The sequence below is a fragment of the Mesoplodon densirostris genome, chromosome 5 (assembly GCF_025265405.1).
Source record: "Mesoplodon densirostris isolate mMesDen1 chromosome 5, mMesDen1 primary haplotype, whole genome shotgun sequence".
Lineage (NCBI taxonomy): Eukaryota > Metazoa > Chordata > Mammalia > Artiodactyla > Ziphiidae > Mesoplodon > Mesoplodon densirostris.
The window spans coordinates 111,217,564-111,241,078 of record NC_082665.1 but is presented as its reverse complement, the minus strand read 5'-3'; the positions used below and the strand labels follow the sequence as shown (position 1 = coordinate 111,241,078).

Genomic DNA, 23,515 nt, shown 5'->3' with positions numbered 1-23,515 from the left:
CTTTTAAGAGGGCCCCAACAAAATCTTCCCGCATACTTGCTTAAAATTGGTTCTTTTGGGGGCTTCTCTGATGGCGCAGTGGTTGAGAATCTGCCTGTCAATGCAGGGGACATGGGTTTGAGCCCTGGTCTGGGAAGATCCCACATGCCGCGGAGCAACTAGGCCCGTGAGCCACAACTACTGAGCCTGCGCATCAGGAGCCTGTGCTCCACAACAAGAGTGGCCGCGACAGTGAGAGGCCCGCACACCGCGATGAAGAGTGGCCCCGGCTCGCCGCAACTAGAGAAAGCCCTCGCACAGAAACGAGGACCCAACACAGCCAAAATTAAAAAAAAAAAAAAAAAAAAAATTGGTTCTTCCTTCCCTGTCAATTAGCCATCTTGTTTTTATTTTCTTACCAGAGATAGAATTTAATGGTTCAAAGGATCTTGGAGATCACCTAGACTTACTTTCTTATCTTATAAATGAGAAAGCTGAGGTTCAAAAAGGATGCCTTACCAAATCAAAAAATATTCGAATTTGAAGAAGCAACAATTTAGAGAAATAGGAGAAGTACTTAACTATTATAACACCTGTATTTTTCACTACCTATAATTAATAATTCTTCATATTTTGCTATATTTCTTTCAAATATTTTATATAAGAAATAAAGCTATGCAGATACAGTTGAAATACATTTTTCCCAACCCCTAGTCTTACTGACATCCTTATCAACCCAAGGACAGCCAATATTAGAAATGTGTGAATCCTTGTGATCTACTTTGTATAATTTAACATACACATATAGATATCAATGGACAATGTATATTCCCAGCTAGTGCCAGGGGGTTAGGGATATTAAATCAAAACTATTCTGATTTTGTTTGATTGTGTGTTATTCTTCCTAGAAATATTTAATAGAAAACTACTGTAAGACAACAAAATTATAAACAGTTTCAATCTAACAGACCCGTTTAACAGGTCAGAGAGGTTAAGTGACTTGCCCCAAGTGACACAATGTCACCATCCAACTAGAACTCAGATGTTTTCCCCCTACACCCATCTCCACTTATCTTTTCACTAGAAAACCCCACCTGATTGTCTCTTTCCCCTTAAGTCCACTAGATTTTTTTCTTTATCATTTTCAGAAAGCCACATTTCTCTCCCTTACCTCCCTTCAGAAAAGAAACAATTCTGGGGTTGAGAAATCTCATACCAGAAACAATGTACTCTTTAACTTCACACTTTGTTCTGAACAGCAGGGTAGCCAGGCAGACACCAGGCTCACACACCATTATGAATCTGTCAGCAATTAGAATACTAAACCCTATTCGGTTTTTACTTGCTTCAATCAACTTGTCACTGCAGTGAGGATTATCTACTTTCTCAACATAAACATCAACAGAAGTGAGTGCAATGGCTTGCGTCCTTGGCGACGGCACCGCCAGGGAGAATGTTAAATAGAACATTCTGCAGACAGGAGGGATCTGGGGCCTTAATGGGCCATAATTAGAGGGGCAGAGCCTATACTAGCCTTTGTGTAAGGCTTCAGAATTCCCCTCCGTAGGATGGTGAGACATCTTGGGACATGCAAGGAAACTGCTGTTGTCTGCTTTTCCCTTCTCTGTTTCCTGAGCTAGAGAAAGAAAGGGAAAAGAAGAAAATGTATCCCTGCAATGTCTTCACTCAAAACCAAAGGACCCTGGGAGTCATACCATTCAACCTCCTTATTTAAAGTATTAGGAAGCTGAGATCCAGAGAGGGAAGGCTGTGGCCAAGGTTGAACCCATGAGCCCAGTGTCCTGACTCCCAATGCTGAGCCCTGCTCCCTTCAGGGGGAGTAGAGAGGTTCTAAGTCATAAGCCATGTTCTAACCCAAATACCCAATGATGCAAAAGACCAAGTAACACAATGCCAGAATACGAGGACAGGGTAAGCCCACGTTGCCAGGGTCACCGAGAGAAGAGATTCACTCCACCTCAAATCCATTGTGAAGACAGAGAGTGTGTAAGTACACAAGTAGCAATTAATTTGATTCCTTTCAACAAGTTATTTTTTTAAGGATTATCTAAGGAACTTAGAGTTAGGTGGGTCAAGACAAAGAAAGTTTGGTATCTTCTACTACTAAAAAGAGCTAAATTATGTATACTAACTTATTTAATCTTCATAACAACTTTACGAGGTTAGTACTATTATTTTAGTCTTTTTGTTACAGATGAAGAAACTGAAGTATGGAGGGTTGGGTACCTTGTTCATGTTTATGCATATGGTAATGGCAAAACTAAGATTGGAACCTAGATGGACTGGGTCCAGAGGCCCCACTTAACCACAAGAGTAGAGTGACAAACCATCCTGATTTCCTGGGACTGTCCCCATTTTAGCAATCAAAGTCCCATATCCCAGGAAACCCCTCAGTCCTGGACAAACTGGGACAGTTGATCATGCTACGCATAACTATACAGACTCTGTGGTTTGTCAACGATTCAACCCAAGCCTCAGAAAATGATCCAGTTAGTCTGGTTGCCATATCTGTCTTCAAGCCTTGGGAGGCTGAACTCACAGGGAAGAGCTTAAATATTCATAGGTGCCAAGTACTCTTCTGAGCAGTTTTGAGGCTTTATGTTATTTAAATTCTCACAAGCACCCTAGAGGAGGTATATGGATAAGAAAACAAAGAATCTGAGAGGAATGGATCAGTTGCCTAAGATCTTAGTGTTAGCAAGTATAAAGCTAAGATTTGAACCGAGGCAAGGAGGAAGATCTTGGGACTTCTTTATAGAGAAATAGCTAAAATGAGGGAGTCTCAAAATCTGAAAGTCCTACCTACTTGGTGTTTTTTTCTGGATGTGGGAATTCACACCTAGAAAATTAGATATAACTCTGAGAATTCCCTCTTTCTGTGTAGAGTTTTGTGCTTTCTCCTCCTTCTGACTCAGCCATGGGGTATAGCATCAGCTGACCACAAGTTGGCAACAACACCCTCAATGCCCTCCCCATCTCCATGCTGCGTCCACACTACTTCCCCCTCTTTGATGATCACCCCCCTGCCATTGTGTGTATGTAAAATTCTTACCCATCCTTTAAGACCCGGTCATATACTACCATCCCCAAAAGCCTTCCTTGGACTTAGTTTAAATTAACCTTTCTCTCTTCTTCTTTCCCTTAGCCATCTTAAACCTTTTAAAAATAGGCATCCCAATCTGCCTTATTCTACAGTCACAGTGTGCAAAGGTGGGAGAGGGCCATGCCTGACTCTCTTGCTGTGTTAGGGACTCCACCTCAGCATTATCTTATTTCCTCTCTCAGTAGTTCACAGGACAAGAGACAGCACCTGCACACAGCCCATAGTCTGATAGCCTCTTGAATGAATATATGTATACATCAGTGTGTTTATTTATGAACTATGATGTTTGTATTTGGAGATTTGGATAAGGAAAACAATATCTAGGATGTTTGTGTATGTCAGGGGATAATTTCTTTGGCACTTCTAGGCTCGGTTTTACTCCCAAACTAAAGTAAACGATTAAGGCAATTCGTTCAATGTTTGTAGTAGGTACTTAAGTCTATAAAACTTATCTAAAGTATCTTTGCAAAATTATTTAGAGTTAAGAATAATGATTATTAAATGGTCTAATAGAAATAAATACAGGGTAAGGAGTTAGTTTCCACTTTCTCGGTAATGACCCAAACTCACTGCATAAACTTTGGTCCTCTTTTTGCCCAAACTGTAGGATGATGGTGGTAGAATTACATGATTTCTAGGATCCCCTCCAACTCTACATGCCTATAATCCAATAATTCTAATAATTAGAGCAAGTCTTCCCCCACAGGGACATTCTGTTTCCTACTGTAGCCTTGGCATTCAGAACATTCTGGGTGAGTAGTAGAATCGATAACAAAGTCAAGGACCAGTCAAAGCCACTGAGGAAGAAAAGGGTGTTCTGTTTGAAGAAAGGAAGCCAGAGATTCTGGAGGGACATGATGTGTGAAATGCAGGCTGGGGGTTAATGAGTTTGAGGCGTGAAAACCCAAGCTTCAGGACGCATTCTCTGGCAGTGTTGAGCACAGCATGTCTCCATGCCCTCTGTGGCCGAGTTCTATTTTAGAATGTACTCGAGCTTGAATCCTCTTAACACAGCTGTGACTGTCTGTTAAACTTTAGGCATGGTTCTCCATTCAAGCAAGTGGCTCTTGGTCTTACATTGACAGACCTGGGGAAAAGCAGCTAGAGGAGGACAGACCTGGAAACTGTCAGAGAATTGATTGGTAGTGAAAGAGGTGTATTTATTGAGATTGAGATGTAGTTAGCTTAGCCCAATGAACCAGGGTAGAGAGAAGATTGTTCTATGAAGGTCAGAAGCAAATGGGATGGGGAAGTCTCGCTGGACAGCCCCACCCACCAAGAAATGTTTCATTCAGCATTTGAGAGCCCCTTAAGCCTCCTTAGCCATTAACGTTCCTTTCTAGCTAAGACACACCTCTTGAGACCTTAACCCATGGAAAAAATGAGAGCACAGTTGAGTTGTTTCACCATGCTCCCACCCTTCTCCCTTCTGGAATCCCTTCCAGGGCCCAAAGTGCCGAGCTGTCAAGTCCTGCCCTGAATGCTTTGGTTAAGTGGATGCCCAACCCAACTGAGGAAGCTGTGTCAGGGCTGGGTTAAGCTCTCCAGCTGCTGGAAAGAGCAGAAGTGGTCACCATGGAAACAAGTCTCTCATCAATCTTGTAGTGACTCACAAGATCACTGGGATGCACAGGGGACTAGAGTCCCTGGAAAGACTACACCTTTTTCCTTGAGAAGAGATGACTGCATTCTTGAAAACCAAGGCAGCTGCTTCTAAAACAGAGTGAAAATAGCCAGGGTTGCTTCTGCCTCCTGAATTTAGGCCTAGATGCTATGTGCCCTGAGACTGTGAAGGCAGGAATGTCCACATTTGTGTGGATTTTGCTACTGCAGCCAGTTCTATTTGACAGAATTCAATGTCAGAGAGAGAAGAGAACTCTGGGTATTACCTAGTCAAACTCTTATTTTTTAAAGGAATAACTGAGGGGCCAGGGGGTGAATAACTTGTCCAAGGTCCATATTATGAATCAGTGGGAAAGCCAGGACTAGAATCAAGAATTTGCACTCCAAATCTGTTACTCCTTCCACAATCCTAAGGTCAGAATGGATTTTTTGTGAAGCTAATAAAGATTAAATTTCAAAATACCTCCCTTAATGGGTCCATTCTGAGGCTGTGAGAGGAGCCCTAGCAATATACTCCCATGGCCATTTTTCTTTCCTTTTATTCCTTAATTTTCAAAAGTAAATTTTATTTAACTGAAATTGGTTTAAAATGTTCCTTTCCATTTTGTCTCTCCCTTTATCATTCATCCCCTCAAATTGGGTGTCAGAATGACCATAGGCATTTGTGAGATATGGTTAAAGGGACGTTGAGGTAGACTAGCATTTAGTTGTGGTTAAGCAGATAGGATAAAATTATATGGTTCCCACTCACTTTCACAAAGAGTTAAGTTATCCTTTATCTTGATTTAAGACTGGCCTCTACTTCCGTAACCAACTAGCAACAAGATTCAAAGAAAGGGCAAGACCAAAGTTCAGCTCATATGAAGATACATATGGTCCCTCAAGCATCTGGCACAGGAAACATGAGGGTAGTGGAGAAGAACAACGGTTAAAGTATGTAGAGCCAGGAGGTAGCCCGTGAAAATTCTTCCAAATCTCATATCTCATATGTGGAAGAAACTTAATGAATATTTTGCATTATCAACAATGAATTATAAAGCTGAATGAAACTTTTCAAAACTATTAACAATAATTTTATGAAAATACACTTCAATAAACTGAAGAAAAAACGAATTCACAATTCTCCTTATGGAAAATATTTTTTTTCTTGTTTAAAAAGCACAATTTATTGCTTTTAGTATATTCACAGAGTTGTGCATCCATAGCCATCAATGTGTATCCATAGCTGTCACTCCCACCCTCCCCACCGCCCAGCCCTGGGCAACCACTGATCTACTTTCTGTCTCTGTGGATTTATCTCTTCTGAACACTCATGCACATGGAATCATACAACATGTGGTCTTTTATGACTGGCTCCTCCCACTCAGCATCATGTTTTCAAGGTTCATTCATGGTGTAACTTGCATCAGTGTTTCATTCCTTTTTATGGCTAAATAATACTCCATGGTGTGTATTACTCAAGATCATCTTCCTTGGTTATCCTTGGAGAAACCAAGGTGGATGGTCTGAGGGAACCTCACTCCTGGACCCCAGACCCCCTCAGGTGGAATAGCCTTTGAGGATCAAATGCAGAAGGAGACACAGATCTTTTTTTTTACTTTCTTCTTTTTTTTTTGGCCGGGCCACTCGGCATGCAGGATCTTAGCTGCCTGCAGTGGAAGCATGGAGTCCTAACCACTAGACCACAAGAGAATTCCCTTTTTTTAACTTTCTTAAAAAACAATCTATATAAGTGAAATAGGTACCAAAATCTCGGCATTATCATTTTACTCTGCTGTTGCAGCCCACACTGTTGACTTCTGGCTTAGGACCCAAGGCCACCTGCTCCCCTTGTCATAGGAAGAGGTAGCCAAATAATATGCAGTCACAATGAGTATGAACGAAGTATTATTATATAAGTGTGCTAATTAACAAAGGTATTATGTTATTTTCTGAATTTTTAATTTTGTAGTAAATTTCAGGTTTGTAATATCTATATTTTTAAATATTGATTGGGATGATATTTGATTGAGATGTATTTTGCCATTCAAAAACATTCATTTTTGTGCCTAATTTTGTATTTATAGTATTACAGTCTTTTTTTTCTCAAAGAGAGCCCCCTTGTCATATAAGCTGCATAAAATCTGGATCTCTCTCCTGCCTGAGATACCTCTTTAATGAGTTTGCATTAATCACAGTGTTACTGAAAATGATAGTGAATATCCTGGGTTGGTTTTGTGGATCAGGGACCCATTACTACTGCACAATCATGCTATCATGATCCTCAATGGAATTTAGCAATTTAGAAGAGTGTTCGGAGTCATTTGCATTGTGCACGAGAGCAGTTCCCAATGCCAATTCATTGGGGTCAGTTTCACTGCCGGTAACGGAAGTAAAGCCTCATAAGACTTCACTATTACTCATCAGTGTTATGTTTGTCTACACCTATCTCCCAAGTAACCAAACCACTTAATCTCATTTCCTTTTACCACATTCAATTCATCTTCCAAATATGCACACTTGCAAAATATGTCTGTGGGACAGGTTATTCTACCCCATTTTAAAGGAGAAGACTCAATGATAGGGGTGAGTTATTGACATTCAAATTACTCAATTCCATCATCTCTGATATGTTCTCTACTTAAAGAGTTGCTGTGAGGGGCAAATAAAATAATGAGTATGAAATATCCTAACCCAGACACTGGCACATGAGTGCTCGGTAAATGTTAGTTTAATGTTGGATGATTCTTTACCGATAGGTAAGCATTTGCCAACTTGGGCTCATGATGTACCCAGATGCTTGGAGGTATTTCTACAGTTCCTTGAAAGAAAATGTGGCCACAGTACCCAAACTTCAAATTTCTCTGCTCCAAAATGAACCATGGATTTTAAACCTAAAGCAAGAAACCCAACCCATTACTTTTTTGCAAACTTGAGTGGTCAGGGAACTTTAGTGAGAAAGATTTGCAAGGTGATATGTCATCAGAAAACCTAACTTTACTGTCAACTTCCCTACTTCCTAGTTGCATGACCTTGGTCAAGTCATTCTATTTATTTCTATTTCGATTTCTTTATCTGCAAAACAAGGATATTAATAACTTATAAGCCTGTAAGAAAATCATAAGATACTATATGGTAAATTTGGAGACATATAGACAATGAGTTATTATTTTTGCACCAGCAAAGTAAAACGGAGAACTAAAGGAAAGTGTAAATAATTTGTCTCATGTTCCTCCTTCCACAAGCCTCATCACTTCTTTTCTCAGAATGACCAAGTGCAGACAAGTGTGACGCACTTCATATGATTCCAGAACAGAATGTAAATGTTTATAACCTGGATAAGGTAGAAGTAAATGCATATTTGACAAAAGGCAAAAAATAAGAGTTGCTGGAGAAATCCAGAGTTATCTCATTAACATCTTTATTTTCACAGAGGGGAGATGAAATAGAAACTAAAATTGATAGAGAAATAGAAGTGAAAATGTATTATTTAAGTAACAAATTTTATCAACAGAAAAGTGAAAATAAACAGGTAGAGAGGATAGAGAAGTGTGAAGGATAGTGTATGTGAACTAAGTCTGGTCCTTTCATAGAAGGCAGTCAACAGATAATATCTGATATTGATGAATCAATATAGAGAAATAGAAACATATTTTTCAAAGTTATGAAGGTAACTACCAGCAGAACCAGAAAGAAAGGCTCTTAAGAAAAGTTACCACTAAGCTGGAAGTGGGAAGAGGTGAGTTGGGAAGCTGTTGGTTTCCAACACAACTGTTTGGTATCATTGGATTTTCTTTACCATTTGATAAAATATGAGAGGAAAAAAAAAAACTCAAAAAGGCATGTATTCTTTTTTATCTTTGGTGCCATCAATATAAGCTCAGATATTCAATATTGCTATTATTAAGTATTTCATTTTCAGCATCTTTTCCTTTATTCCTATACCTGTGCTATTCAATAGGATAGCCACTAGACACTTGTGGCTACATGAAGTTAAATTCGTTAAAATAAAATAGAATTTCAGTTCCTAAGTTTCATCTGCCATATTTCACAACAAATGGCTACTGTGTTGGACAGCATAGAATTCTGGAATTTTCCATTACTGCAGAAAGTTCTATATGCTCACTCTAAGCAATTTCATCTACACTAAAGGTTTCAGCTACCACTCATTCTTGGATGACTCCCTGGCCTTTATCTCAAGCCAAATATCTTGTCTCCTGAGCAACATACCTTCACATGTACCTGTTGATGAGACAGGAATATTTTCACTTATGTCCCACAGCCCTTCATACTAAACTTATCCAAATCTGAACACGTTGTATTTCCTATGGAAGTCATTTTTACTTCTTACATTCTCCACCTCTCCTGTTGGAATCATCATCTGAAAAGTCACTAGAATCAGTTGGCTGGTGTCTACTGCTTGCAGCTCACTTTCCCTGAAGCTGATGGCAGCCTGGGTGAGCTTCAGCTCATCTCTTCTTCCTGACACACTCCTTCTGGCCAGAATACCTACCAGGTCATCATGTTCTGCTTATTCTAGGTGTGGCCTACACTTCTGGTAAACTAGCTCCATTCTAAAGCTGTCAAGCTCCTGGCTGGTGCTCTGGGCATCACTCAGCTAGTCTTTATGATTTTTTTTTTTTTTACCCCAGGAAAATGCCATTCCTCACTTTCTGTAATGATGACACATTCTGAGTGTTGCTATGTGTTTTTGATTTAACCACAACAAAGTATGGGAATAAAAAGACTTTTGGTAAAATCAAAATACTGTTTCTTTTTTTCTTTTTTTTTCTTTTTTTTGTGGTACACGGGCCTCTCACTGTTGTGGCCTCTCCTGTTGCAGAGCACAGGCTCCGGACACACAGGCTCAGTGGCCATGACTCACCAGCCCAGCCGCTCTGTGGCATGTGGGATCTTCCTGGACCGGGGCACGAACCCGTGTCCCCTGCATCGGCAGGCAGACTCTCAACCACTGCGCCACCAGGGAAGCCCAAAATACTAGTTCTTTTTAAAGTCAGGGAGAAGGCCTAAGTGGCTCTGCTGCTCTATAAAACCAGACTACAAAAAGGCAGTGGTTTCCTGGAAGCTTAAACAAGTGCTACTGACATGGCTTGAAACCCAAATGCCTGTGAGATCAGCATCATAAAACACATTTATCAATTACCTAGGTAACTGTGTGTGGTGGAGGAGAAATGTGGATAACTTCAAGGAGTTGATAATCAGGCTGAAAAATAGTTCAACATTTATCTTAAATATGTCAGGTTGAGGATTCAGTAAAATGGCCAGCTCAACATCTCTTCCAACCTTGTTTTAGTAGGCTTTTTTTTTTTTAACTGCAGATGTTAGAAAACTAAACATTACAATTCTCAGATTCCTTTCTAGCTAGATTCTGGATATGATTAAGTTCTAGGTTAATCCAGATCTTCTACCAATGAGTACAGAATCTTGGCCAAGTTTCTTAGCCTCTTTGTACTTTTACTTTCCCCATTTCAAGATGGAAGTTTGACATTAATATTATATTGAGAGATTTATTCGAGGATTCATTGATGTAATGAATGCAAAGGCATTAGCACCCTGCTTGGTACCTATAGATACTCAATAAATTCTTGCAATCACTATTAAGAGGAATAAACAGAATGCTCTTCCCACGTCCTACTTCAGAGTAAGTAAGGAGGAAGGGGGCAGAAGTTGTCGTATTCATTTTGCTGGTACAGATCTAGCAGATGTAAAGAGGCTCTGAAGCCAACAGTTCCAGGAAAAAACTCCTGGTTATTGAATTATAGCTAAGGGGCTGTGTTCCTGGTACCTGCTATTGTGATAGCAGCCTCCTGATTGCCTAGCTTCTTGTGTATGGCAGAGATAACTAATCCTTGGGTGCGCCAATTTTGCAGTGTTGTTCTGGGAATCACTTCCAGAGTCCCAGCCTGTACCTCCAGCCTTTGAAACAATGTTGTAAATACTTAATTCCATATATTAAAACACTTTGTGTTTAAAATTGTGAAATGGTTTCTATTACATGGAAATGTACCCAACCTGATATAGGCAAAATGGAAGACGGCATCATGTCTCTACCATTAGGAAGCAGTGGTGGCTCTGTGAGACAATGTGTGAGAGTAACTGGATCACACCCCTACTCCAGATATGCTTCCTCAGTTATAAACTAGAAAGTAGTCTTGAAGCAGAACATGGAAATGGAATTCCATTTACTCTGCCCACTAGGAGGCATTTTCTTCAGCATCGTCTTTCAGGACCACCATGGAGAAGATGTCACAGCTGTCCACTTCCAGGTTATGCAGCAAATCATGCAGAGCCATCTATGAATCAGGCTCATTTTTCTTGCCTCAGTCTATTGATTGTAGGGAACTCTCCATGAAGCCATAGGTGTAGGTTGAGAGAGAAGAAAATGTAGTAGGAATAGGTACCATTGTTCACTTACTCATGCAGCTTGCTTGGCCCTCTGGACCTACTTGAGCCTTATCAGGTATATGTCACTTCCAACTGATAAGAGAGTGCTTCTGTGCATGCCTAAACTTAAGACTTGGTGGGTCAGACTACATCCAGTTCATTATGGGCAGCTTAGGCTGCACTGCACCTTGATGGTGTGTGGTCAAGTGCTCAGTCTCTACTAGGGCCCAGTAGCAATCCAAAAGGAAAACTGTTATCTAAAAGAATGGGATATCTTTGCTTAATATCCTAAGGTCTATCCAGTGATTCATCTGGAGGGGCTAGCCAAAGGTTCCCTGCAGCATTTCTATCTGCCACAGAGATTTTAAGCATCACTGAATCTACTGCGGATATAGCCCAAGTGACAAAGTAGCTTTCACAGCAGACTGTACCAGTTGCAGAGCCTTTTCCTTTTCTGTCCCCTACTCAAAACTAGCAGCCTTTGGGATTACTTGATCAATAGGTTCAAATAGCAGACCTGAAGGAGATAACTGTTGCCTATATAATCGGAGGAACCCCATTAAGCATGGTGGCTTTTTCTCAGTGATAAGAAGGCAGAAGTTTGCCATTTCCCTTAGGAGGAGTATCTTAACATGTCCCAGACCACTGACACCCTGGAAAAATCACCAATGTGACTTTTGGTGATATAAGCCTCAGAATTTGGAGAGATTTGTGTCACACAAGTCTTGGAATACTTTCTACTTCCTGTTCACCTGGTTAGGTCATTACATGATAGCATCAGGAAAACAGACCAATGTCATGTCTTACAGAACAGAGAGGTGATCAAGTTTCCTATTGACTAGAATATGACATAGGTTTAGAAGGTTGATGCACATTGCTGGTCCTAACACCTGGCAGTAAACTGCCACTGATGATTTTTAATATCAAGTAAGAAAAAAAAACTTGTCAGATCAATAACTGGCAATACCAGGTGCCAGGGAATTTATTGTTTTACTCAAGAAAAAAAAAATACACAATTGGATCAACAATTGTAGACAGCACGTGATTAAATGTTTAAATGTACAATAATCTATTCTCATTCTGCATTGTTTCTAGTCTTATAACCAAATTCAGCTTCTAACAAATAAGTTAAAAAAATACTATTCGTGACAAGGTGCAACGTGCCCCTAAATAATTTTGAGGTTTTGCCAATTCATACTAACAGAAAACGTGTATGGGAACTGATTCAAAGCGTATTAGGTCTAGGTGGCAGCAATATAATGTTGGGACAAACAAAATGTTGATTAGAGGGCACCAGGATAAGATTCTGAATTCAATGTGCTTGAGTCACTAAAAATGGCTCCAACAGGAGGGCCTGGCACAGGGTGCGCAGAGAGCCACGCGGCCGTGGGGCCTCATGTGGAGGGACCCACAGTGTGAAGGCGGCACAGAGGGTGTGCAGGCAGATGTACTGCCACCTCCCCAGGGAGGCCCTCGCCAGGGCCTGCACCTACAGGGACCGCCAGGGACCCGGACTGGTACTGTGCCTCATACAAGAGCCTACAGTCCAGCAGCCCAGTGCTCCTGTCCCAGGTACACTTGGAGAAGGGCGCAGATTCATCTGAGCGTATCATTGCTGCCATGCCATGGGGCTTGTTCCCGTCTTGGTTCAAAGTACCAGCTGTTGTAGTGACACCATAATGGAGAAACAGTCCTTCAAGGTGCCTCTGGGAAAAGGAAGACACTGTTTTGTTTTAGCAGATGGATTCTGTGAGTGGCAGCTATGTCAGGCAAGAAGCCAGAGGCAACCCTACTTCATCTACTTCCCCCAAATCAAAACAAAGGTGAGTGCTGCATAGGGACCTGAGGACTGGGAGAAAGTCTGGGACAGCTGGAGGCTGCTGACAATGGCCGGGATCTTTGACTGCTTGGGGGTGGAATTGGAGGGGGTTCTTGTATTTTTACACCATCATCACAGTGGATTCCTGCAAAGGCTTGAACGTCATCCACCCCAGGAGGCCTGCCATATTAGATGGAGTCTCTAAGTGGCTGAACTTTGGTGAGGCCTTAGCTCAAGAAGCTCTAAAGTTAAGCCACCCCACAGAGAACATCACCTTCCATCCAGTCTCTCCCTTGGTGAATGACTCCCAAAACAGCACTCCTGAGTGTCTGCTTCCTGTCCACTTACTGGTCAAAAAGGAGCAGCAGCCAGAAGATACTGCAATGGCTGGCCACAAAGTCACCCAAAAAGGAAGACCCCAAAACACTCCAAAAGGTAGAGTCAGATGTGCCCCAGTGGTCCAGGTGGTTCCGGCGGAAGGACCTCCCCCGCCCTGCCCTCCCCCCAAGAGAGGCGGGGCAGGACTCCTGGAGCGACAGCTGAAGCAGAAGAAGGAGAGGCGGGGTTGCTTGGGAGGAGGTATTACAGTGTTAAAGAGCTGTGGCTTCTTGGGGGAGTGGCTGTCCTGGTTGAGACCAGGAACCCCCTAGTGGGGTGGGTGGGCAGCCTGGGAAGAAGAATGGCCACCGCCATCAATTCCTGGTTGGGGGGGCCGCTCTTGTGCCTATCACGGTCTCCTGGTAGGACCGGTGCACTTCCCCTCAGAGCCTGACCCTGGTGGCTGTTCTCAGCCTGACCTGACGTGGTGCTCTTGCAGAGGCTGTTTATTGCTCAGCCTTTGGGCTTTTTCAGTCTTCTTTTGGAATTAAGTTTTAAAACACTGTATTTTTTCTGAATAAATTATATTTGATAAACTGTCTACATGTCAGAAAATGCTGCTGGTGGGAGGAATTCCTGATCTCACCGTTTTCTCCTGGCATCACACCTAGGGAATGATTTTGTAACAAATGTGGGGCACTGGGATTTTCTGTGGACAAAATTGCTTTTTTGGAAACAATAAAAAGGATTTGTGGGAGAAAAATGGCTCCAATAATTTGCTTGGTTAATTGACTGAAAGGTGGACCCAGAGGAAGTGTATACTGAATGAAGTTGAAATGCTAGAAGAAGGTATCCAAAGGCTTAGGGAGATTGTGATGCTCAAGTGTATTTATTATGTAAGAGCTTCTCAGTTTCCTGTTAACTGTATCCCCTCAGTAGATTCAGAGACACTTCCTTCACCAAGGCCAAGAGAAATACATTCGTGAGGGGAAACCCAACATTCTTAAACAGCTTCATTGTGGCTAGTTTCCATAGGCCAAAAATGACAGTGGGAATTATTACCATTGAATTGGGCAATCTGTATTCAATGAAGATTATAGTATTGTGGTGAAATGGAGCAGGATCCTATGGTCTTCTCCCCCACGTCCTCTGCCTGCCTTTTGTCTATAGAAAGCTTTAGCCAAAGAATAACTTTAATCAGAGAAGTGAGAAAATGCAGAAGCAAAGGAAAACAGTCAAACAGGACAATATAATAATAGTTTAGTCATTAAGCAAAGTCAAGGACCTTTAGCTCCTCCTCAAGGGCTATAGATAATACTCTGAGCCATATCCTTTGAGCTCTTTTGTAGATACTGAAACCCCTACCAGCTGGAAGAAGTTAATTACATAATAACCAGACTGTAGCCATGACATACACTGCCACAATTCTGAGAATTGGCCTCAAGAAAATGGGAACAAACTGACTCTGGAACTGAAGACTAACTGTACTTTGAACAATCAAGATGATGCTGATCAGACCACCACATGATCAATTTCAAGATGACTGTCAGAGCTAGCTGTGCTGTTGCTGCATGTAGCCCCCTCCCTCTGCCTATATACCCCTGAATCTCCCCTTTAAAGGTCTTGCCCACTGGTTGTCAGCATGGGGGATTTGGCCTTTGGACATGAGTCCACAATCCCCTCCAACCCCATGGCTAACCCCTGAAATAAAGCAAATTTCCTTTCCACCAACCTTGTCTTTTTATTGGCTTTAGAGTGGCAAGCAGCTGGACCCCACTTTCAGTAACAGTGGGGTGGTAGATGCTGATTCAAGTCAGCCTTCTGTTTACTCTTGCTTACACAGACCAAATAAAACTTGAGTGGACTGCCCATCTATTTTTGCTCTGAGGACAAAATGATCAGCTAGCCAATACCAAAGATCTCTATGGAGTAAACCATTCTGATTACTGTACTTCTTTGGCTCAGCTACCCATCATGGTAAGAATTCCCACTTTGTCCTCTAGACTGAAGACAGAAAAAAAAATCCCACTTAAAAATAATGTTGGGGCTTCCCTGGTGGCGCAGTGGTTGAGAGTCTGCCTGCCGATTCAGGGGACACGGGTTCGTGCCCCGGTCTGGGAAGATCCCACATGCCGTGGAGCGGCTGGGCCCGTGAGCCATGGCCGCTGGGCCTGCGCATCTGGAGCCTGTGCTCCACAACGGGAGAGGCCACAGCAGTGAGAGGCCTGCGTACCGCAAAAAAAAAAAATAATGTTGGTTGCCAGATACTATAGAAAAATAAGTCTGACACTGATTCAGGATAAAATATTAAATACATACTTTAGAAAAAATTTAACAAATAAATTTAAAAGTCAAAAGAGAAAAGCAGTGAAACCTGGAGCTAATCCAGGTTTGTTACAATTAATCCATACTTAAGTGGCCTCATTGGTTCCTTAGATGAGATTATTAAATCAGAAAAATAATGTTATGTATTATATATAGTATGAAGTTGAACATAAACTTGATGAGAACAAATAGTATAATAAAGAAAACCTGGATTTCATTAATAACAGTACATTGGCAAGTGAAGAACTACTACATTCTAACCTGAACTGGTCAGCCTATATTTGAAATGCAATGCCAGTGTTGAATACAATATTTTAAAAGAAATGTTAACCAAACAGAATAGTCCACAAACAAGGAGGAGTTCAACAGGGGCTATGGATAATCCAGCACATGAAGAACGGTTGTGGTAACTGGGGGTTTGTGTCAAAAAACAAAAATAAAACTACTTTGTTGGGAGAGCACCAGTTAGCTGTCTATTTGAAGTGTGGCCATATGAAATAGGAAATTGATTTACCTGGGGTAACTTCAAAGGAAGATCAAGGACCAAATAGGTAAATTTCCAGGGAGGAAGGTTTGGATGTAATATTTTAAAAAACCTTTAACTCACTGCAGTTGCTTGGCAGTAGAATTAGCTGCTGTAGAAAGCAAGGGATTCTCTGCCCTGGCAATGTTTTTGCAGAAGCTGAGCCTGCATCTGCTGTGTGTTTTGGTTGAGGGCATTCCTGCAATAGGTAGGAGGTTAAACTAGATGATCTTTAGGGTCCCTTCCAATCTTTTTCAATAATTCCATAATGAGTGAGCAGGGAATATAAAAGGAAGGAAAAGTAGTTCCTGAGATGCATGAGGTAAGCACTGTGGACAGGATGTGAGAGACGAGGTGGTAATTCAGAGAAACTGATCTCAACATACTCTCTACCCATAATGTAACATCACAGTCTCTCATATCTACCTAAAAACATGAGAGTTAATTAAACTGGACCTATTATTTTCTCACCTCAAAGTAACTTATGATACACCGATTTAGATGACAACTGTGAAACCCTGATTTAGATGATATGCCTTTCCCTGGGAATGGTGATATACGGAAAGGGCAGTGGCTAGGAGTAGGAAAATGGAAGCTTTAGAGTTTCATCTCAGTATTGCCCAAAACACACCATCTGCTTTTTGAATGATTTTTTGCAAATTCCATTTAGCTTCACTGAAAAGGAGACTTTGAGTTTACCACGAATTTTAAAAAATTGAGTGTAAAATAGCTCATCAGATACAAGATCTAGGCTCAGAAGCAACCTCCTGACTTCGCCTCTCATATTTCATATTGCAGCCCTGAAATGAAACAGAGCTCGCATTTTTTTTTCTTGGGTTTTGAGGTTAAAGGGAGGATTTTGCAGAGGATATCATAATTCCTCCCTGTGGCTATAGAATTATCCTAAGGGGTTGCTACAATTGAGTGGAGTAAGGTAAGTACTGATCAAGTCTCAGTCCCTCCCAAGGCCTTAAACTGAGTTCTTCCTTAGTCTCTGAGGAACTGGTATCTGTAAGAAAATCAGGAGGCCTGGTCCCCGAACTGCCTTCAGAGCACATTGTGGGAGGTGCAGACCAAAGGTGAGTTTACACATCAGTGACTAAAGTTTCCTGCCACTAAGCATAAGAAGTCACTCATGAGCAGCGTCCCTAAACCACAGCTACAGGATGTGGGCACAAGCCCTCGTACAGTTGTTGGCCAAAAGCCAATGAACATTCATCCTTGTGCAAATACTTGGGCTTTGTTGTTGTTGTTAACCTTTGAAAACCACAGGCATTCATCTCTCTCTTTCTTCCCCTTGGCAGGAGTCATCTTCTTTTCTCCAACTTGGTCTCCTGTGTGTAAAGAATTTCTGAGGAGCTTTTAAGCCTGAATTTAATACTTTTACCCTCCCCTCTTTTGCCCCACAAAATGCCAGGCAGAGGTAAAGCTGCCTTACAAAATATCTGCTGGCTTCCGCAGATTTGTTTGGGCTTTTAAATCAGATAGGACATCAGAGAGCTCCATGAGTGACCTTAGCCTTTAAGAAAATACAGGTAATTTCTGGAAATTCCCCCTAAACAACGGTGACCTATTGTTTTCTCACGTCAGAATGAACACAGAAACTATGATACGCTGATTTAGATGACATGCCTTTTCCTGGGAACTGAGGTATATGGAAAGAGCAGTGGAGCTGGAATTGGAGATTGGAAGCTTTAGAGTTTAATCCCCATATTGCCAAAAATTCGCCATCTGCTTTTTTGAGCAATTTCTTTCCAGTTTCTAGGCCTTTGCTCTGTGTTCTGTGAAATGAAAGCACTAGATTAGATGGTTTCTTTGCTTCCTTAGCCCCAGGGCTCTATGAATCGGCTTCCTTAGTAATGCTTAAGCAAAGGGACAATGAGAAGGGGGCGCAAGGCAAAAGATCCTCATAAATTAGCTTCTCTTTTCTGCCTTAGAGGCTGGCCAAATGTCAGCCTCCAAGAAGGCCCAACTGCCCACTGGGAGGCCAGGCATGGTGATTCGTGGCAGCTCACCTTCTTGTCAAGTGTTAGAGAATCCATCAACCTTGGCTCTGTAACCCCAATGCCCCACATCCAGGTACTGAAACACAAGCTGGACCTACTCCAGCATGGGAATCTTATTTTTAAATAAAAGAGATGGTAGATGGATGTTCCAGAATCTAAATCAATAGGAGAACTTTCTAACCATCAGAGCTGCCCAAGATGTATCAGAAGACTATGAGCAATCTGTCAATAGAATTGTTCAAATAGTTTCTGAACAGAGATATATTGGAGATTTTCTAGTAGGATTTCTTGAATGGACAAAGATCAGATAGAGAAAATGGCCAACCATGACATTTTTATGATGATATGCTTTGTACTTAATGCCTCTTGTATCAAATCTTATTCCCAATCAGACCTAGGATGCCCCTTTGAGAGACGTTATTGGTATAGTTCAGATGATAGCCTGAAGGAAAAGCCCAGGTATACATATAGGTCTCCTGGTTTGTGGGTTGTGGTTACTTGTCAAGCTTATGCACAAGGAACCCAAGTGAGAATACCATGTGTCAAATGGGAAAGAGATGGTCGGCAGGTCCATGGTGACCAAAAAACAATTCCCAGAAGTGAATTTAGTTCCCTTGGATGGTGTTCCAGTTTCTGCTGCCAAAGTGACATTGCACTACAGGCAGATACTCAATGATTTTTATTTAATAAAATAATTTAACCTCATTTCATTGAATCCTCACAAGGTCTTTATGAAGTAGACAAAAGAGATAGCATCGTCTCCATTTTGCAGATGAGGAAATTAAACCTTAGGAAAGTTCAGTTAATTTTCCAGGGTCTCACATGATTGATTCAACTCTTTCCAAAAAAAAAGGATGTATTACCTAATCATCGACAACAATTATTTGGAGAATCATAAGGTCTCTGGTTTTAAATGATTTTATCAATAATCCCTTAACAATCCCTTTCACAATATCCACTTTATCTAGTCCCTACTAGTACACATCAAGTGATGGGAGACTCTTTCAAGGAGCAAAGCTTCCCATCTTTGGACATTTTTAACTATAAGAAGTTCTTTCTTGTCTTAAACTGCCATCCAAATCCCTGAATCCTCTCATCCTCTGGTCACAATCCTGCTTCCTAGATCCCATTTATCAGTTTCTGGAATATCCCACAGGACAATCTGTGTGAAACGTGAAGACAATTCTCATGTCATCTCTGAGATCATTCTTCTCCACACTAAACAGCCTTGGTACACTATTGGTACAGACTGACCTCAGGGCTAAGAGATATTTCCCTCCTCTCATCTTTTCTGATTTGCTCCATTGATGATGCTGCATTGTGTCCTTTCGAAGGTCATTTGGGAACAGTCCAGCCTACGTTACAAGGGGAATAAATATGCAGAAAGAAGTCACTTGTCAGACTGATCCTTAAATGGTAACTCAAGAGAATGTGCTGGACATTTCAGAGGCTTCCATCAACAAATGCCACTATCTTGAGGCAAATGGGGATTTTCGGGTAGTGGTGTTATAATAATTTGCCAATTGTGCCTGCTTCAGAACCACTGCCAAAACAATCCAACGACATTTCATTCCACTACTGTTGACAGGACAGCTAAGGATTTCAACATTTCCTTTTACAGTCTGAAAAGAAGTTCCCTGTCTTGGGGACTATACCAATATTTGCCATCGTGAGGGGAAAAAAAGTGGGTGCTGGGAAGTGGAAAGAGAGGGAGAGAAATACTAATGGAAGTAAGCAAAGATAAAGACAAAATTAAATGAGGGTTATTCAAAGTTTGGATTTTGAATGCCTCCATCAAATTGATGTTTGTGAAATATCAGAGGAAATCTTTGAAATCGAGGAAGTGAGCATTTTGAAGAAAAGACTTTAGACTTCACATAAGCACCTCCTTCCCCCTTTCCACCCCCCAAAAAACAGCTGGAATTTTTAACTTGAATACCAGCCAAGGTGTCTCAACTTTGTTTCTTTGGACAGGCAAAGAGCTGATTATAATAATGTTTATAGTGCTCAACATTAAAAGTTTCTTTTCAAAATAAATTAAAAATTAAAAAAAAAAATTTTAGAGATGAAAACAGAGGAGATGACCTCCTGAGTTGTTCACAATTAGACCTAAGTCAAGGAGAGACAAAGAGGAAATATGAGAGAAAAGAAAATAGAAACAGAATGAGCTAGAAGAGTATTTTTGGAAACATTCTTCTTAAACTCCTGTGGGATCCATAGACATCCCACAGAGGCACTTCTGACACCCAAAAAAGAGGAGATCAGTGGCATTCCCATCTCTATTTCAATCATAGTGGTCCTACTTCTATCTGTTTTACATATTGGGCAACTGAAACAGATTTCATTAGAAGGAAAGGTCTGCTGTTAAAAAAAGAAAACATATGAGCAAACAAAAAAAATCTGCAAAAGGAAATGAGCTATTGAAAGTTCTTGAACAGGGAATGATATAATCAAATTGTGCTTTAGGAGTCTTGCAACCAAGTATAAAATGGATTAGAAGAGGGTCAGCCTTAGAGCAGGAATACCAATTAAAAGTATATAACAAATATCCAGGTAAACAGAATTTAAAACATGATCTAATAACATACCTGTGAGAATGGAAAGGAGAAGGAGTATATGAACAGTTTTGAAAGAAGAATGAACTTTAAGTTTGACATCTGGGCATTGGGCACAATCTAAGTCACATACAGATGTGGTACTTCTATGGTCTGAACATTTATGTCCCCCCAAAATTTATATGTTTAAATCCTAAAGCCCATTGTGAGGGTATTAAACAGGGGGCCTTAGCTTATGAGGGCAGAGCCCTCATGAATGAGATTAATGCCCTTATAAAAGAAGCACAAGAGAACACTTTTGCCCCTTTACCTGTAATGATATAACAAGAAATCTGAGCCCCAGAAGAGGGCCCTCACCTGACCAGGCTGGCACCCTAATCTCAGAATTGCAGCCTCCAGAACTGTAAGAAATAAATTTATGTTGTTTATAAGCCACCCAGTATGTAGTATTTTTGTTATAGCAGCCCAGACAAAGACAGATACTATATGGAATGTATCTGGCAAGAAGTTTAAAGACATCAAAACTGATGGATTTCAGGAATGATGACTGGGACCATTAAAATCCCATACAGAAATCCAAGATTTTGAAGATGCTGAGTATAAGTGTCCATTGGAACACTGATATAGATGATCAGCAGACAGAAATGCAAAACTGAGTCTTAAACACCAGAGATGAGAATATGGATTTGGAAGTCATCCTCATAAAAAAAGGTAGCTAAAATAATATAGATTGAGACCCCAGTGAGAGAGAAGATCAGGATCAGAGGGCTGAAAATAAAGACCCAGAACATGCCTACATTTAGAGGACAGAGAAATAAGAACCTGAGGGCCCTCCCCAAGTTTATGATCAGGTGTTCATTTGTCATTCATTTGCCAACATTATTTGATGGGCTCAGGAGAATTTATTTTCTGGTTTTAAGAAATTTGATTATCCTTATATAAGGTCTGAAGTGTGCATTTATCAGTCTAATCAAGCTTTTAGGTCCCCTAAGATACTGAATCTTCAAAATCATGTAATACTATTTAACAATAACTAATTGTTTCAGTCCAAAAATATGGTGGGCTGAAACAGAATCTTCAGTAATGAGTAGCTATGGATGATGTACTTATCCCCCCAAAAGAGTGTCAAAAACCAACACTCCCCCGGGCAAGGGAATAGCCAAGTTTGTTGCAGTTTCCAATGAATGACATCAGACCCGTGTAGGTCTCAATCAAAACGGGCTCAGTTAACACCATCAATCCCTTTCCTCTTCCAAATCCAGTGGAATTCCTGTGGGCATTCTGGATAGCTAGAACAAGCTTAGACATGAACCTGGACGACTGAAGAGTAAAAGAAGGCACAGAGTTAGTGAATTCAGAGTAGGTCCAGAGACACCCCCTCCCCAGCCAGTGCTCACAATGGTTGACCACTCTCCTGGAGCTTCAGTTATTCTTACTTCTTAAACAGAAATCGTATCTCAGAATTGTTAACATTGCTTCTGTTAGACTTTTAATAAATCAATCAGTTAATAAATTATGTACATAATAAAATTAGCTGCCACATCTTGTTTATTTTTCATTATTCATAACTTGTACAACATTAAGAAGTCAGTTTAATAAATATTTACTGATAGTCTATTATGGATCAGACACCCATCAGGTACTGCTGAAGATTCAAAGACAAGGGAGAAATAGTCTCTGCCCTCACAGAAGTGACACTATAATAACATAAAAAATGAACTTGTGATGATAGTACAAAGTCCACGAAAATAAACAGCAAAAAGAGGCACATGATGCTAAAGAAACACAAAAGAGGGAGAAATCATATGTGGTTAGAGGATTAGGAATGACTTCCAAAGGAAACTCTTGAGACAACCCTTTAAGGGTTAGTAGGGTTTCAATGGGTGAAATGAGGTTAGAGAGGGCCTGTCAGCAGCTGTTCTTTCCAAGCCAGCATCCCTTCCTCCATTTGAGACTCTTCTTCCAATGAGAGTACCTCGATTTTCCTTTGGAGAACCACATTCTTCCATTTAGTCCAAATAGCTTAAGCGGAGCTGACTTTAGCACAAGACTCAGTCCTAACCAACCAGAGGAATCCATTCCTCTGGTCGAGGAGATTGATTCAGTTATGGGCACATGACCAATGTGGCTGTGAAACTGATAGCATCCAAGCCCGGAGGTATTCATGGTCATTTTGGCCACACAGTGAGAACCTGACTGAGACTGAAACCAAAAAAAGTGAAAGAACTAAGACATGGAGAGAGAGTAATTCTTCACAAAGCCATTTGGGTTACTGGATCAGCCTATCCTGAACTTTAAGTTAAATGAGTGAAAAAAAATTCCTTCTTTTGGTCAAATCAAGTTGAATTGGGTTAAGAGGAGGGTAATTCAGGGAGCACTGCAAACAGAGATATAAAGAAGGAAATGAATTAGGAAAGCTCATATCTTTCTATTTCCAATAAGCTCTCTTATATCCATTATTTCATTCCAATATAAGCCTATCAGGTAAGTAAAAGAAGGTATCATCATTCCCGTGTTGGAAATCAAGACTAATAGAAGATAAATGATTTGTCCAGAATTACTCCACTTTCTGCACCATGGTAAAAAGGAACATTAGGAATAAGGGCCTACTCACAGTAAGATCCAAATATGTTTCCTAGGCAACTGGCTTACAAGTCTAAATTAAAACTTTTAGAGTATATTCCAATATCAATCTAAATTATTAAGCATGTTCAATAAAGACACCATTGTTTTTCCTTTTCTCCATGAGGAGACCAATCTTGGCTTTAAGGGACTAATATAGAATGACGATTCAATGAAGAATGAGAAGCCTGTAGTCTTTCCCCATAATCCCATTTTCAATATAGGTTTTATCCTGGA

General features: G+C 40.8%; 1 protein-coding gene and 1 pseudogene across 1 annotated transcript in view; one reads left to right on the top strand and one right to left on the bottom strand.

Moving 5' to 3' along the window:
- Positions 1-1,890: 1,890 nt before the first annotated feature.
- LOC132490517 (abasic site processing protein HMCES-like) lies at positions 1,891-18,154 on the top strand (annotated as a pseudogene).
- Positions 18,155-21,781: 3,627 nt separating this feature from the next.
- The window catches only part of TPRG1 (tumor protein p63 regulated 1), a 122,650-nt gene continuing 120,916 nt past the window's right edge, over positions 21,782-23,515 (bottom strand). The window contains exon 6 of the mRNA XM_060100257.1: positions 21,782-21,976. Coding sequence (XP_059956240.1) covers positions 21,782-21,976 — 195 coding nt within the window. The remainder of the gene's footprint in view (positions 21,977-23,515) is intronic.